The 13,988-nt window shown below is 37.7% G+C and overlaps 1 protein-coding gene across 3 annotated transcripts in view; it reads right to left on the minus strand.

Moving 5' to 3' along the window:
* The window catches only part of LOC129938415 (bumetanide-sensitive sodium-(potassium)-chloride cotransporter), a 108,120-nt gene that overhangs the window by 23,767 nt on the left and 70,365 nt on the right, over positions 1-13,988 (minus strand). For all 3 annotated transcript variants that reach the window (XM_056045962.1, XM_056045960.1, XM_056045961.1), the window contains exon 2: positions 12,727-12,826. In XM_056045962.1, the coding sequence (XP_055901937.1) occupies positions 12,727-12,826 (100 nt within the window). The remainder of the gene's footprint in view (positions 1-12,726; positions 12,827-13,988) is intronic.

Raw genomic sequence — 13,988 nt, forward strand, 5'->3', positions numbered from 1 at the left:
AATCAGCTATGAAATTTTCAAATTCCTGCTCGTTATCAGAGAACATATTAAGGGCTTAAACATTGCGTAGGAACAATTTTGATTAATTTATCATATGATTCAGAACTAAACAAATTTTTGTAAACATACTTTGAATTAACATATTTTCTTCATTTTAAAATGTTTTTTTTTTAACTCTACACTTGATGGTTCTTATGGAGTTTTCCATGAATAAATTCATATTTCCTTCAAAAATCGATTTTTTTTTCGTGACGCAAGGAACATGATTGCAATTGTTTTTTCTTTTGTCATTGTAATAGTGTTACTTCGTGTACGTGTTAGCTAGTGAAGTAGAGCGCTATAGAGTGCAAACACAAGGCAAATTTGTGTTTTAACAGATCTAGATCAAGAATAAATTGATTTATTTTACCCATTGAAAACCCCATTAGACATACATACAATACATCCAATTTAGTCAATTTTCTGACAATAGTGAAATTCTTTGACAATAATTTGAGTATTGCGAAGAGATATATTACATACACGACAGCGGAGAATATGTCAAAAGTTGTCAGAAGCACAGACATCCTCTTCGAAATTTAAATTTCATCTAAAATGACGTTTGTGACAATGACGTTTGTGGCAACCAATGTTAGCATTCAGACCATAGGAAGACATTATTTGTGACTTATTCTTTATTTTTTTTTAACTTATTCTTGTTTGTAATAAAAATAAGACATTCCTAAGCTCATAGTTGAAGTTTCAAATAGTTACAGTTTGTAACAATCCACAAGAGAGCTGAGTTGAAAGTGTTAAACTGTCAAAGTAAATGATTCGTTTACAAAAAAGTAAAATACCATTTGTCATCTAAATCGACTTCCCTTTCCAATTTGACAAGAAACCCTTTTACACAAAATATTAAATGGAACTGTGCCAAAAATTGGCCAGTTTATAATTCTAATATCTACCAGATTTCCGTATTCTCAGAAATATAAACCAAATTTCTCATAAAAATTTCAGAAACCTGAGGGTGAAATTTTTACGATTCAATTAATCAAGATGTACTGTCGCACAATTCAAAATGAAAAAATAGTAGATTCAGTTTATATTTTATTCTCCTGCTTTCTCAATCCGTCTGGAAAAAATCTCAGAAATCAAAGAAATATAAACTGGTCAAATAAATAAATCAAGGAGTAATAAAGTTCACCTATCAGTTGAATGAAAACACATGATCAGCTGTCATTTCGACATAATACATACATACTTGATATTTAGGGAGATTGTTCTTCAATCACTTTACAAAAAGTTGCCTTTATTGTAAAGTTTTTTTTTTGTACCTGGCCAATCAGTTCCTTATGCCGTCTGAACCTCCATAATGGTTGCGTTCAATTTCGTATTGGATAGGGTATCTTGGATATGTGGACTTTTAGATACCTTGTTGAATAATTTGGATAGCTGTTTGATATAGCTGTCAAAAAATAAAAACAACTTTCAGCTGTTCACAAAAAGCAGAAAAACATTTAAGCTTCGAAGTGAAAATTGTTGCAAGATAAAACCTTTTATGGATAATTCAGCTGATTCGTCGGACGATGATGAATTGATAGGTGTGTAACAATTTAATAAATAAGGGATAACCTTAATCTGTAATCTATGTATGTTAAATTTCTTCTTAGCTCAATTGGAATTTTATACGAATAATAATTTACTTGCGAAATATCCGGTTTTAAACGATTTAAGTTTAACAGAAAACTATCCTAACAGCCAGAAGACAAGGCTGGAGAGAATACTGTCAATCAATCGAAGACATAATGGACTCCGCAAGGCTCAGCAAAGTTTTATCGAAGGAACATTGTAATCCTTCATTTCTGAAAAAGCCCGATGGAACCTGGATAGCCTCTCCAGCCGAATCTCTTGAGCTACTGATCAAAACGCACTTTCCGGGTTGCGAGAGTGATAACCCCGAATCGCTTGAAACCACAGAGCTAAACGTAGCTCATGTGGAGAAAGTCAATTCCGTTATAAACAGAGAAAATATTTTGTGGGCCATCAATACTTTTTCTCCATATAAATCCCCAGGCATTGAAGGCATACTGCCAGTTATGCTTCAAAAGTTGCAAGATGTGGCAGCTCCATGGCTGGAACAAATTTTCAAAGGATGTCTCCTTCTCAAACATGTGCCCATGTCGTGGATACAGGTCAAAGTAGTTTTTATCTCGAAAGTGGGTAAGCGAGGTCACGAATCCGCAAAGGATTTCAGACCAATAAGCTTAACATCTTTTGTGCTTAAAACCTTGAAGCGCATTCTTGATTACCATATTAGAGAAATCCTAGTTGGACGACCTCCATGAGGTAGTGCGTACTGTAGAACAACCAATCCATTATAAAGAATTTACTCTTGCCACCTTTCTAGACATAGAAGGTGCTTTTAAACGTCCTTACAGAACCCATAGAAGAATCGCTCGTTAAGTTCGGTGTAGAAGACTTCATTCGAGAATGGATTATTTCCATGATCAGTGGTAGGAAGATTCGAGCCACTCTAGGCAATACAATCGCAACAAAACACGTGAGTAGGGGAACACCCCAGGGTGGTGTCCTTTCGCCTCTTCTATGGCTTCTGGTCATGGATACAATTCTCGTTAAATTAGAGAGATGTGGAGTGAAGGCAGAAGCCTACGCGGATGATTTGGTGCTATTGGTGACAGGAAAGTACACCTCTGTAATTAGTGAAATCACGGAGTCAGCTTTGAAGAAAGTTAGCAACTGGGCCACGAGTTGTAGACTAGGAGTTAACCAAAGTAAAACTGAACTGTTGCTCTTTACCACCAAAACTAAAGTACCGCCCTTCACGCTACCTCGACTCAACGGTCAAATCCTATAATTGTATTCTTGTGCAAAATATTTAGGAGTTATACTCGACCCTAAACTAAACTGGAAACTAAATATTGAAGTATGGGTTAAGAAGGCCTGTGTTGCCTTCTACGCCTGCAGCAAAACTTTCGGCAAAAAGTGGGGACTTCAGTCGAAGATGATTTTATGAACGTACACAGCCGTAGTACGCCCTATCTTAACATATGGTTCGATTGTGTGGTGGCCTGCTCTTAGCAAAGCCTATAACATTAATAAGCTAAAGAAGGTTCAGAGGACAGCTTGCGTGGGTACCACATGGGCCATGCGTACTTGCCCAACGGACGCCTTAAACGTTATTTTGGATCTTTTACCAATCGACCTTTTTATTAAATACATAGTTTCCTGCAGCGCTATTATCTCGTAGATACTGACTACTGCACTCCTACTTTGAACCTTAGTAAGGGTTTTAAGGTTATTATCCCATCGAGAGAAGATTGGGAGGATGACATCGTGTCGATAGGTTTCGACACAACCATCTTTACTGACGGCTCAAAGATGGAGTGCGGAGTTGGTTCTGGGATCTTTTCTGATTCCCATAATGTAGCCAAATCCTTTAGGCTTCCTGACTTTGCTAGCGTTTTTCAGGCTAAACTGCTGGCAATAAGGGGGCATGTAAGATACTTAAACAAAACCCAAACCAAAACCAAAATGCGGCTATCTTTACAGACAGTCAGGCAGCTGTCAAATCCATTAACTTGGCCATATCCTCATCCAAATTGGTCCAGTAATGTCGCGATGAGCTTGCGAGCTTGAATATTAACCTCTGTGTCACCCTGCACTGGGTTCCGGACCATAGTGGTATCGTGGGAAATGAACGGGCTGACGAGCTAGCCAGGCAAGGATCGGCCCTTCAAAGCTCACTTGCGGAAATGGTTAACATTCCTCTTGGTGCTATGAAGGGTAAAATCTTTTCTATCTACCAAACTGAATCAAACCGAAGGTGGAGCAATTTACCCAACTGCATTATATCTAGGAAGATATGGCCCACCTATAATCAAACCCGTACAAACGATTTTCTATGCAGGCCAAGGCATGGCATAGCCAGGATTGTTGCGGTTTGTACCGGACATTGGCCTATAGGAGTTCATGCAGAGAAGTAGGGTATCTCTTACAACACCTTTTGCCGTAGTTGTAGTGACCAAAGAGAAAGTGAAACGATAATCCATTTCCTCTGCAAATGTCCTGCTTTGGCAAACACTAGAATGAAATATTTTGGAAAAGCATTCTTTCAAGAACTTGATGAGCTATCTGAGACAAAGATTAGAGACCTTATCTTTTTTCTCAATGCGACGAAATGGCTCTAACATAAGCGCTATGAAGTTTCTCTATCAATCTATCCCTTTCAATCAAAGGTCAAACGAGTTTTTGGTATCAAAACGGCGCACTACAGCGCTAATTAGATCTCAGGCTAGGTTGCCTTGAGATCGCCATTTCTACCTACCTATCCTTACAGAAATTAGGACTATTATGAAGTGACAATACCTAGATATAGTAAGATATAGGAGGAAAATAGCTTCTTCGTCGTCTATTATGTACAGAACACCCTCAAATACAACTTTAACTAACATTTTGTATGTTTTGTTTACGAACAAATACAAAAAGCTGAAATCAATTTTCAAGTTTCTTGAAATTCAACCATTTGTTGAATCAGCTGTTCTGCCAGATACCTACATAACCCTGACATTCTTGGGTACCTTTGGATTCCTTTTTTGACATCTCAGCAGTTCTTTTACACGTAAAACACTAACAAAAAGGTATCCGGATACCCTACCTGTCTGAGATTGAACGCAGCCAATTTCTTTAATGACAGATCTGACAATTTTGTAAGATTTGCCAGACATCTGTACTGCATTCACTTATGTGTTAAAATCGCGTTGTGTGTAATCAATTTATTTAGTCAAATTTCTAGAAGTCTTACTTACTTACTTACTTAAGGTGGCGCTATAGACCGGGGTGGACCTGGGCCTCAACCAACAAGCGTCTCCAGCCAGCTCGGTCCCTATATTTATTTGATCGATAGTGGACTTTCCTGGTCTGAAGCCACACTGATAAGGACCAATCAGGTTGTTAACGAATGGCTTCAGACGTTCATATAATATGGCAGAGAGGAAATTATACGCAATGTTAAGGAGACTGATGCGTCTGTAGTTGGCGCAGTTTAGAGGGTCTCTTTTCTTATGTATCGGGCACACTATGCTGAGATTCCACTCATCGGGCATGCTTTCTTCCGACCATATTTTGCAGATGATGCTCCGTACCAAGTCATCGCCTGCTGCTTTGAATAGTTCGGCAGCGAATTTAATAGGCGGAATTGTTGATCTGCGTCGCCGAGTTTGAGTGGTTCTATCTCCCTTACAGCGGGATTCGCTTCGTCATCGCCGTTATATACTTTGGAGAAGTGGTCTTTCCATATTCTCAGCATCGACTGGGGTTCTACTACGATGTTCCCCTGATCGTCTTTACAGGCTTCGATTCGTGGCTGGTACCCTTGGGAGGTTTTTTTTACCTTTTGGTAAAATTTACGAACCTCATTCCTGTTGTGACATCCCTCTATCTCCTCGATCGAGCGCTTCTCATGCTCTCTTTTTTTCCATCTAAGAAGCCGGTGTTCCTCTCTCCTCTTCTGCTCGTAGAGCTCGCGAGCAGCTCTAGTCCTTTTGTTCAGCGCCGTTTTGTATGCCTCTTGTTTCGCTGCGTGCGCTTGCCGGCATTCGTCGTCAAACCAGGGCTTTCGCTGTGGTGGCCGTGTGAAAACTAGCACTTCAGAGGCGGCATCTCTGATGGCTGCAAGGCAATGTTGTTGTTGTTCGATCGGAAAAGGACATGGCAGTCTCTTGCGATTGTAGCCGTCTAACGTCGAATCTTCTCACAGTATTTCCTTGTTTTGGCTTGGATCGGGATATCCGTAGCCGTACCTTGGCTACAACGAGGTAGTGGTCCGAGTCAATGTTGGCCTCTCGGATTGTTCGGATATCCTGGATACTGGAGAAGTGTCGTGCGTCGATTGCAATGTGGTCAATCTGGTTGACGGTTGATTGATCAGGAGATTTCCATGTCCCCTTGTGGATATTGAGATGCGTGAACTGCGTACTAGCTACCAGAACGTCTCGCCCCGCAGCCTGAATCCGTTGTCGGAGGTGGTGTCGTGCAGGCTGTATCTCCCGATTATGCCACCAAAGATGTCTTCTCTTCCTAGCTTGGCATTAAAATCTCCTTAGACAATTTTAATGTCATAGCCAGGGCATCTTTGTCTTTGGTGTCTTCATCTTTCTCCTCTGTTGGGGCATGCGCGCATATTAGGCTTATGTTGGCGAATTTAACCTTAATGCGGATTGTCCTGATGCGCTCGCTCACACTGTTGAAACTCAAGACTTTTTGCCTGAGCCTAGTTCCAACAACAAATCCACACCCAAATAGACGCTGTCTTTGTTCTCGGTAGCAGTCGCCGTAGTAGATATCGCAGTCTTTTTATTTGCGTTTGCCACGTCCATCCCATCGCACTTCTTGGATGGCTGTTATATCTGCCTTGGAGGAGTTTAGGGCTTCCGCTAATTGTTCGGCTGCACGTGGTCTGTTAAGGGACCTAACATTCCACGTACATATCCGAAGTTCGTTGTCCTTATTTCGTTTGCGTGGGTTGTCAACAGTGAATCCGTGCCTATCCGAGGCTTGTTGGTGCTTCGAAACTTAATGTATTTTTACGTGGCCAGGAAGTCACCCCGACGGCACAACCCCCAACCTGGAGGGCCAGATCCTTAGTATAACTAAAAGGAAGGGGAGCCGGATAAACCGCTCCTTACAGGCCTGGGCTCCGAATATGTCGAAGAAGCCCTATAAGGTGTTCACTAAGTAGTTCAACCTTACTATAACTGTAAACGCCACCATTGATTCTATCTCGAGAATTCGTCCGCTGCCGCCTGGATAAGGAGAGGTGCCTTAAGTGGGAACACCTCTATCTCCTCTCTCTCGTTTGCTGCCCCCAACAACTTTCCACTGGGGTTGGAACCCAATCTCCAGTTGAGGTACTAGGCACCCGATGTTCACCGCGGGGAGGTGAGAGTAAGAGTTGATAGACAGAGGTGGGTTTTGAAAAGAGAAAAAACCTGTGGACGCTTGTGTCCTCTTGAATGCACATGTCTACCATTTGAACATTTCTGCAGTCACTTTTCTCAATTTAATTTTCTATACTGCAACTCATTGCGTTTTAAAAAATAATGATTTCCCATAGGCAGTTTGGAAAAGTGACAGACAGAGAAAAAAAAATTTCAATGCATTGTTGGATGTTTATCGTTCCATTTTTAATGATGGCGTAGTTCTTACTTGTCAAATGTCAATAGAATTCAGCTTCAAAAATGACTTAAATGCTTTGTTGGAGTGTGTATTGTCTCATGTTTAATAATGGTATAGTTCTTACTTGTCAAATGACAGCTAAAAAATAGAGATATTCAAAATTAAATTTCTTATTAAAAACTCATTATTTACTTCTTTTTATGATTGCTTAAAATTGCAAGGTACAATCGATCTATTAATTTATCTATGTACTATGTTTATAGAATAAACGACTTTAATGAATTGTATTATGATCAAAATGCGTTCATTGTTAAAAGTGATTTCAATGAATTAAAAAATTATGGTATTAATCTATTATAACATAAAATTAGAGTACTCCAATAGGCAATTTGGATAAAATGCTGAACCATTACAACTTCAATAATTATGCCTTTAATTCTGTTATACACGAACACAAAATTTCCAAAAAACAATGTACATATTAACACATCTAATTATCACACTAAAAAAAGTCCCTAATTTTTGATCATCAAACTTTACATGTGTACTTCAAAGTAAAACATAACTGTATAAAAACATAAAATCTATTTTTTCTATTAAAGTCTAATTACTTATAATGTGTTTATGTTTATTCATTCTGTATTAATTTGTCGGTTATTTTATGTCGCCATATAAAAGAACATGACAATTCTTTAAACATAACCTTAACCCATAATAATGTGATAATCATAAACGAATATTAAACAAATAAATAAATATTTCGTATTGTTTGTTACAAAAAAAGCGGAAACATTTTCCGCCATGAATAATAGTAATGATATTCATTGTACTTATAGCCTAGTTTTAACAGGAATTATATACCTATCATTGTTATACTATATCACTTATCACTGTTCCGTCAAATTGTGTTAATTTATCAGTAATCTTCCAGATGAGTGTTTTCGTACTATTAATACTTATTAGACAGTAAAAGCATGCTAATTGATTTGTCAAATGAGTTTGGAAATAAAAAAAGAAGACTTCTAATAATCACCCGCCTTTAAGGTGCTAAATAAATCAATTTTGTTATGTCACATTATAATGTCATCCAAGTATAACAAAAATAAGTTTTGTTTTGTATGGATACAGTAAATATATAAATACACACACATACATACATACGTATCATAAACATGATGATTGTATTGTGTTTCTTTCTTAAAATCTCATTTTGACATTTCGAAGAACTCTTATTTTCTGTCCAAGAAAAATTATTTTGCTTAAATCACAGGAACCTACAATCAAATTTGTACGGCTTAGACACAAATGCACAGAATATACAAAAATTTAGAGAAAAGGAAACAGATCGTTACATCGTTTTGGTCGTGTCAGATTAGATTTTTAAAACTTGCTTACATTTTTCTAAAGCTGTCAGATCTCTCCACACAAAAATTGATAGACATTTCAATTCTGAAAACAGTTATCTTATAGGTTTCACGCTAATCCTTCCCTAATGTCTTAATGTGTTATTTGTTCCTTTGTTTTGACAGATAAAGCTTTGATGATTGCATCCCTTAAATTTTCACACGCCATGCTAGAAGCCAACAACGTGAGATAATAAGCTCACTAAATACTTTAGTAGTACCCGTGGCATGATGGTTAGTGCGTTGGACTGTCATGCAAGGGGTCTTGGGTTCAATCCCTGCCTATGCCACCTTAATTTAAAAAAATAATTTTCGCGGGTACTGCCTCTTGCGAGGAATTGACAATTCCTTCAAGAGTAATTCTTGTCATGAAAAAGTGCTTTCTCAAATTAGCCGTTCGGATTCGGCTTTAAATTGTAGGTCCCTTCCATTCCTGCCAACAGTACTCGCACACAGGAATGGTTGCGAGTTGTAAGTCACTAGGCCCTGGTTCACAACGGACTGTTGCGCCACCCAATGTAATGTAATGTAAATACTTTACTCCCGGACCTCAAGTAATAACTTTCGCCAGCTTACTCGACCTCTAGCTTGCTGCCTCCAGTTTCGAACGCCAAGTTGTCGTAAGTCGGCCTCAACTTGATCACTCCACCGGAGATGAGGCCTGCCCCTACTTCTTGTTCCTTCAGGCTTGGCGTTGAATACCTTACGGGCTGGAGCTCCGATGTTCATTCGCTTAACGTTGAACACGCAGTTTTTTGACCAGTGGAAAATCTCTGTACAGCTCGTATAACTCTTGATTAAATCTTCTCCGCCAAATGTTACTTTGCCTGTCAACACAAACCGGGCCATAGATCGTACGCAGAACCTTCCTCTCGAAGATACCAAGAGATCCTTCATCCGACTGGGAGAGGGTCCATGCTTCTGCACCATACAGCAAGACTAGGATGATTAAAGTTTTGTACAGTGTCTCTTTGGTACTTCGCGATAGGGCCTTATTCCTCAACTGCTTACTTAGGCCAAAGAAACAACGATTAGCAACGGTAATTCTGCGTTTGATCTCCGCGCTGATGTCTTTTCCAGAATTAACAGCAGTGCCCAGATAAACAAATTCATTTACCAGCTCGAAGCTGTACCTGTCAATTGTCACATTTTGACCAATCAACTCTATCTGACGACATTAAATTTTTCGTTTTGTCCTCGTTAATGTAAAGACCCATTTACTTTGCATCAGGCACGACAACAGACGTCACTGTTCGTTTGGTTCTTTCCATAATGTCGATGTCATCTGCATATCCAAGATATTGTGTGGATTTTTGAAAGATGGTGTCACTTTTATTAGCGTCGGTGTTGCGCACCACTCTTTCAAGAACAATATTGAAACAGCTACATGACGGCGCATCGCATTGCCTTGTCGAAGTCCTCTGGTAATTTCGAAGGTTTCGGTCGGATCTCTTCCAATTTTGACGCAGCAACGAGCATTTTCCAGCGTCATCCTGATAAGTCTTATCAGTTTGGTAGGGTTACCAAAACTCAATATGACACGGTGTAGTGTGTTCCTGACTACACTGTCATAAGCTGCTTTAAAATTGATGAAAAAATGGTGTGTTTCGATGTTATGTTCTTGGGTCTTTTCCAGGATTTGGCGTAGAGTGAGAATTTAGTCGATGGTAGATTTTCCAGGCCTGAGGTCATACTGGTAAGGGCCAATTAGTTTGTCAGTAAATGGCTTCAGGCGTTCACATATTACTCTGGACAAGGTCCACGCGATGTTCAATATGCTAATGCCTGTGTAATTGGCGCAGAGAAGGCGGTCACCTATTTTATGGATCAGATGGTGCTTAAGTTTCACCATGCAGCATGCTTTCTTCCCACCAAATTTTAGTAACTAGCTGGTGCATGCTCCTTACCAGATCTGCTCTAGAGTACTTAAAATGCTCCGCCTGCAGACCGTCATTTCCGGCCACTTTGTTCGACTTCAGCCTGGTGATGGCTAGTTCAATTTCACTCTAGTCGGGTGGGTGGAACTCAAGATCGTCAACCAAATGGATTTGACGTCGCTGCTCGCTTGCGGAATCGTTGACTTTATTACCATTTAGAAGCTGGTTGAAATGATCTCTTCAGATTTTTACCATTGACTGCGTCTCGACTACGGTATCGCCCTCCTTATCTTTGCAGGCTCCAGGGCGGCTAGTGAATCCCTATGTTTTTTTGTTTTACTCTTCTATAAAAGATACGCACCTGTTTCCTGTTAAAATATCCCTGGATCTCCTCGACTTTCCGCTTGCTTATGGGCTTTTTTTTTTCTGAGCAAGCGGTTCTCATCCCTTCTCTTGTTGATATAGAGCTGGCGGGAAGATCGTGTCCTCCTTTGCTGGCACAATCTGTATGCCTCCGTTTTGGCTTTGTTTACCTGATCACACTCAGAGTCCTTGGTGGCGGCTGTGAGAATCCTAGCACCTCCTCTGCAGCATTCCTGATGGATTGTTTTGCAAAGCTGCCAGTGGGTCTCCGAGCACATCTCGTCCGTTGTAGGGTTTCTCGCAAGCTCTAGGGATACTCGGTCGGAAAAGGCATTGGCGGTATCCTGCTGCTCACTAAATATTTTCCAAAAATTGATTGTTTCCTTGCGTCGTTTGAGTGTAAGTTGGTAATAAATTTGAACGATTTAAAAATGTTGTTCAAGAATAAGGCTAAGTATACCAACGATTGAAAAATCCAATATTAGCAGATTTTTCGCAAAACATTTTTAGCAATTTTCTATTAACCTTTTTTATTTGTCAAAAGTGACAGGAAAAAATTTGTAACAAATATTCCGAAAATATTTACTTTGTAAACAACCTATTTTATTTGTCAAAAGTGACAGGAAAAAATTTGCAAACAATCTTCAGAAAATACTCTATCAAAAAATTACAAAACTTCTTGCAATCGTTAGAAGTCGTCTTAAGACCCAATTGTTTGTATTTTCAAATAATTTGACGATTGTCTACTAATGGGATATTGAATGATGTTCCTTGTTAACTATATGTACATATCATCCAATTTGAAATTGGCAGACAGTTTTTGAGGAGGAAACAAAAAAAAAGGTTATCAGGATTTTAAAATAATGTAAGAACTAGGAAAATGGAAAGAATCAAGAAGTCACCGTATGAAAAAATCTATCCAAGACATGGATACCAGGCGATGTTTGTGGAATAGCGGTTGTGTGGACCATAAACTACCTATGGAAACGGTTTGACAAGACATTAGCGCCGTTATTAAAATGACAGTCAACGAAAGTAAATTTAAATGACAGAAAATGCGAAAAAATCGTTTTCGTTTGGTTCATTAATATATTTTTTTTTAATTTTATGTTTTCTAAAAAGTTTTTGCAATGACATGTTGCTTGCACTTCTAAAATAAATGTTCATATTCTCTGTCATCTGTCGAGAAAATTTTCTTCCTAGTCTACTAATTTCTTTGATTTTTTAAAGTCTTGTAATATGCAAAACTTATAATTAAAAAACAAAAAGTTGTAGCTATTGTCATCCGATTTTTTACCACCGAATAAACGCACAATTTTCACTTGATAAAAAATTGCCAGTTGTCACCTATTTGGATGTTATTGAAAGACTTTAAACATTTCGGCCAATATTAGAAGATCTTACAATCGTGTGCACTTAGCTTAAGTTTAAAACTATTCATTATGGAATGGCAAACCAAACTGAGCGAAAATCAAGTGACAGCTGTTAAAAAACCTAACTACGAAAAAAAGGATTACCAAATTGAAAAACATAGGTCTAAAAAAACACAATGGTTTTGAAAAACAATTACATACTTCAAAAAGTAATGAGAAATAAGCCCCGTTCGGCATTTCGCTTTTTTGGTAATCTAATTCTCCTTTGAACAGACTTAGAACAAGCAAAAGAGAGTAGCAGAATAGTTTGACTTAAAGGAGTTATAAGTTCTTGTCTGACAGAATTAGTGAAAAATAATTGCATTACTCTTTAAACTAACAAAAATAATTGATACACAAATCTTAGATCAGTTAATATAAATTAACCTGACCACAATTATTAGAGACAGGAGAAAATATAACAAAACAAAAATAATAAGAAACGGAAAGTAAAAGATGACGTCTTTACACTCTTCTAGGTACACACAAACTTACCCGTGGTTCCAATGTCTCTTCGCCATGTAACTCCCCAATAGAGGGTCGCTTAAGGTTCCTCTTTGATGTTCTGTAGTTGTCAAGGCGTGGAAGCGCTTCTCTAAAAATAAACAAAAACAAAAAAGCAAAATATGTAATTTTGGTCATTTGGTACGATCGATTAGTGAACTAGCTTTAGCTGGTTTTGCACAGCAAATACTGCTAAAACCAACCACAACCAGTTCGGAATATATGAGAGAGTAATATAATCAAACGTGTTCAAGTTAAAAAAAAAAAAAAAACGTTAACAATGAGGCACATATTTTACTTTAAAAGTTAATGTGTTAATGCGTCGATTAGCGTAATTTTAGTACAAACTTTGTACAGATGGTGGAAATCATAGTAAGGGCAAATTATTGTAAGTTTTTAAGGTAAACAATCGGAAATTATTTGTCAATTTGACAGATGCAAATTACAGCCATCATAATATTATTTTTCATGGCCTTATAATTTTGATAGTTTAACGTCGGTATTAAGAATGTCAAATTATTTGGCATGTGTTAAACTTCATACAACAGGCATATGAAGCTGGAAGCTGCATCAATAACAAGAACAAACCAGCTCAAGCCACAAAATCATATTCCAGATTCCATGGAATTAGGAGCAATTATTATTATTGCACATAAACACCATCAGCACTACATGAAGATGAAGATGAAGAATGATCTCAAGTCTTTTTTAATTTCATGTTTTTTTTTTCTTTTATTTTATTTTTGTATATGCTGTCATTTTAAACTTCAGCCAATTAACTTCATTGTAAACAATGTGTCAGGCATAAAATATTTAAGAGGCAATAACACCAGAGTTTCATGTTTGTACATAAGAACATATCGTAATCAACTTGCGAATTAAATTAATTTGTATTGATTGATTTAACTTTGTGATTCTGGCAATTTGTTGACAATAACAATTGTTTACAATTTTCAAATTAAATGATTTCTTTAAAACAAAAGTGAAATTTAGATGATTTAAAATGGTTTGCATGTGACAGCTGTTCAAAATATTTGGGATAATATAAAATCCTTATGACACTTTTTTATCTTCCTGAAATTGATACCACTTGAAATGGACTGATGGGCAAGAGTTCATTTACAAAGACAAAAAAACTAATTTGTAAAATAAATCAATTTAATTTTGATCTAAACATGTTGAAGATGAACTTTCTCTGTTTTTGCTTTCCATGAATCAAACAAAAATTGATTTATTTTTGATTTAAGATAAAA

Source organism: Eupeodes corollae, chromosome 1 (genome assembly GCF_945859685.1).
Source record: "Eupeodes corollae chromosome 1, idEupCoro1.1, whole genome shotgun sequence".
NCBI classification, from domain to species: domain Eukaryota; kingdom Metazoa; phylum Arthropoda; class Insecta; order Diptera; family Syrphidae; genus Eupeodes; species Eupeodes corollae.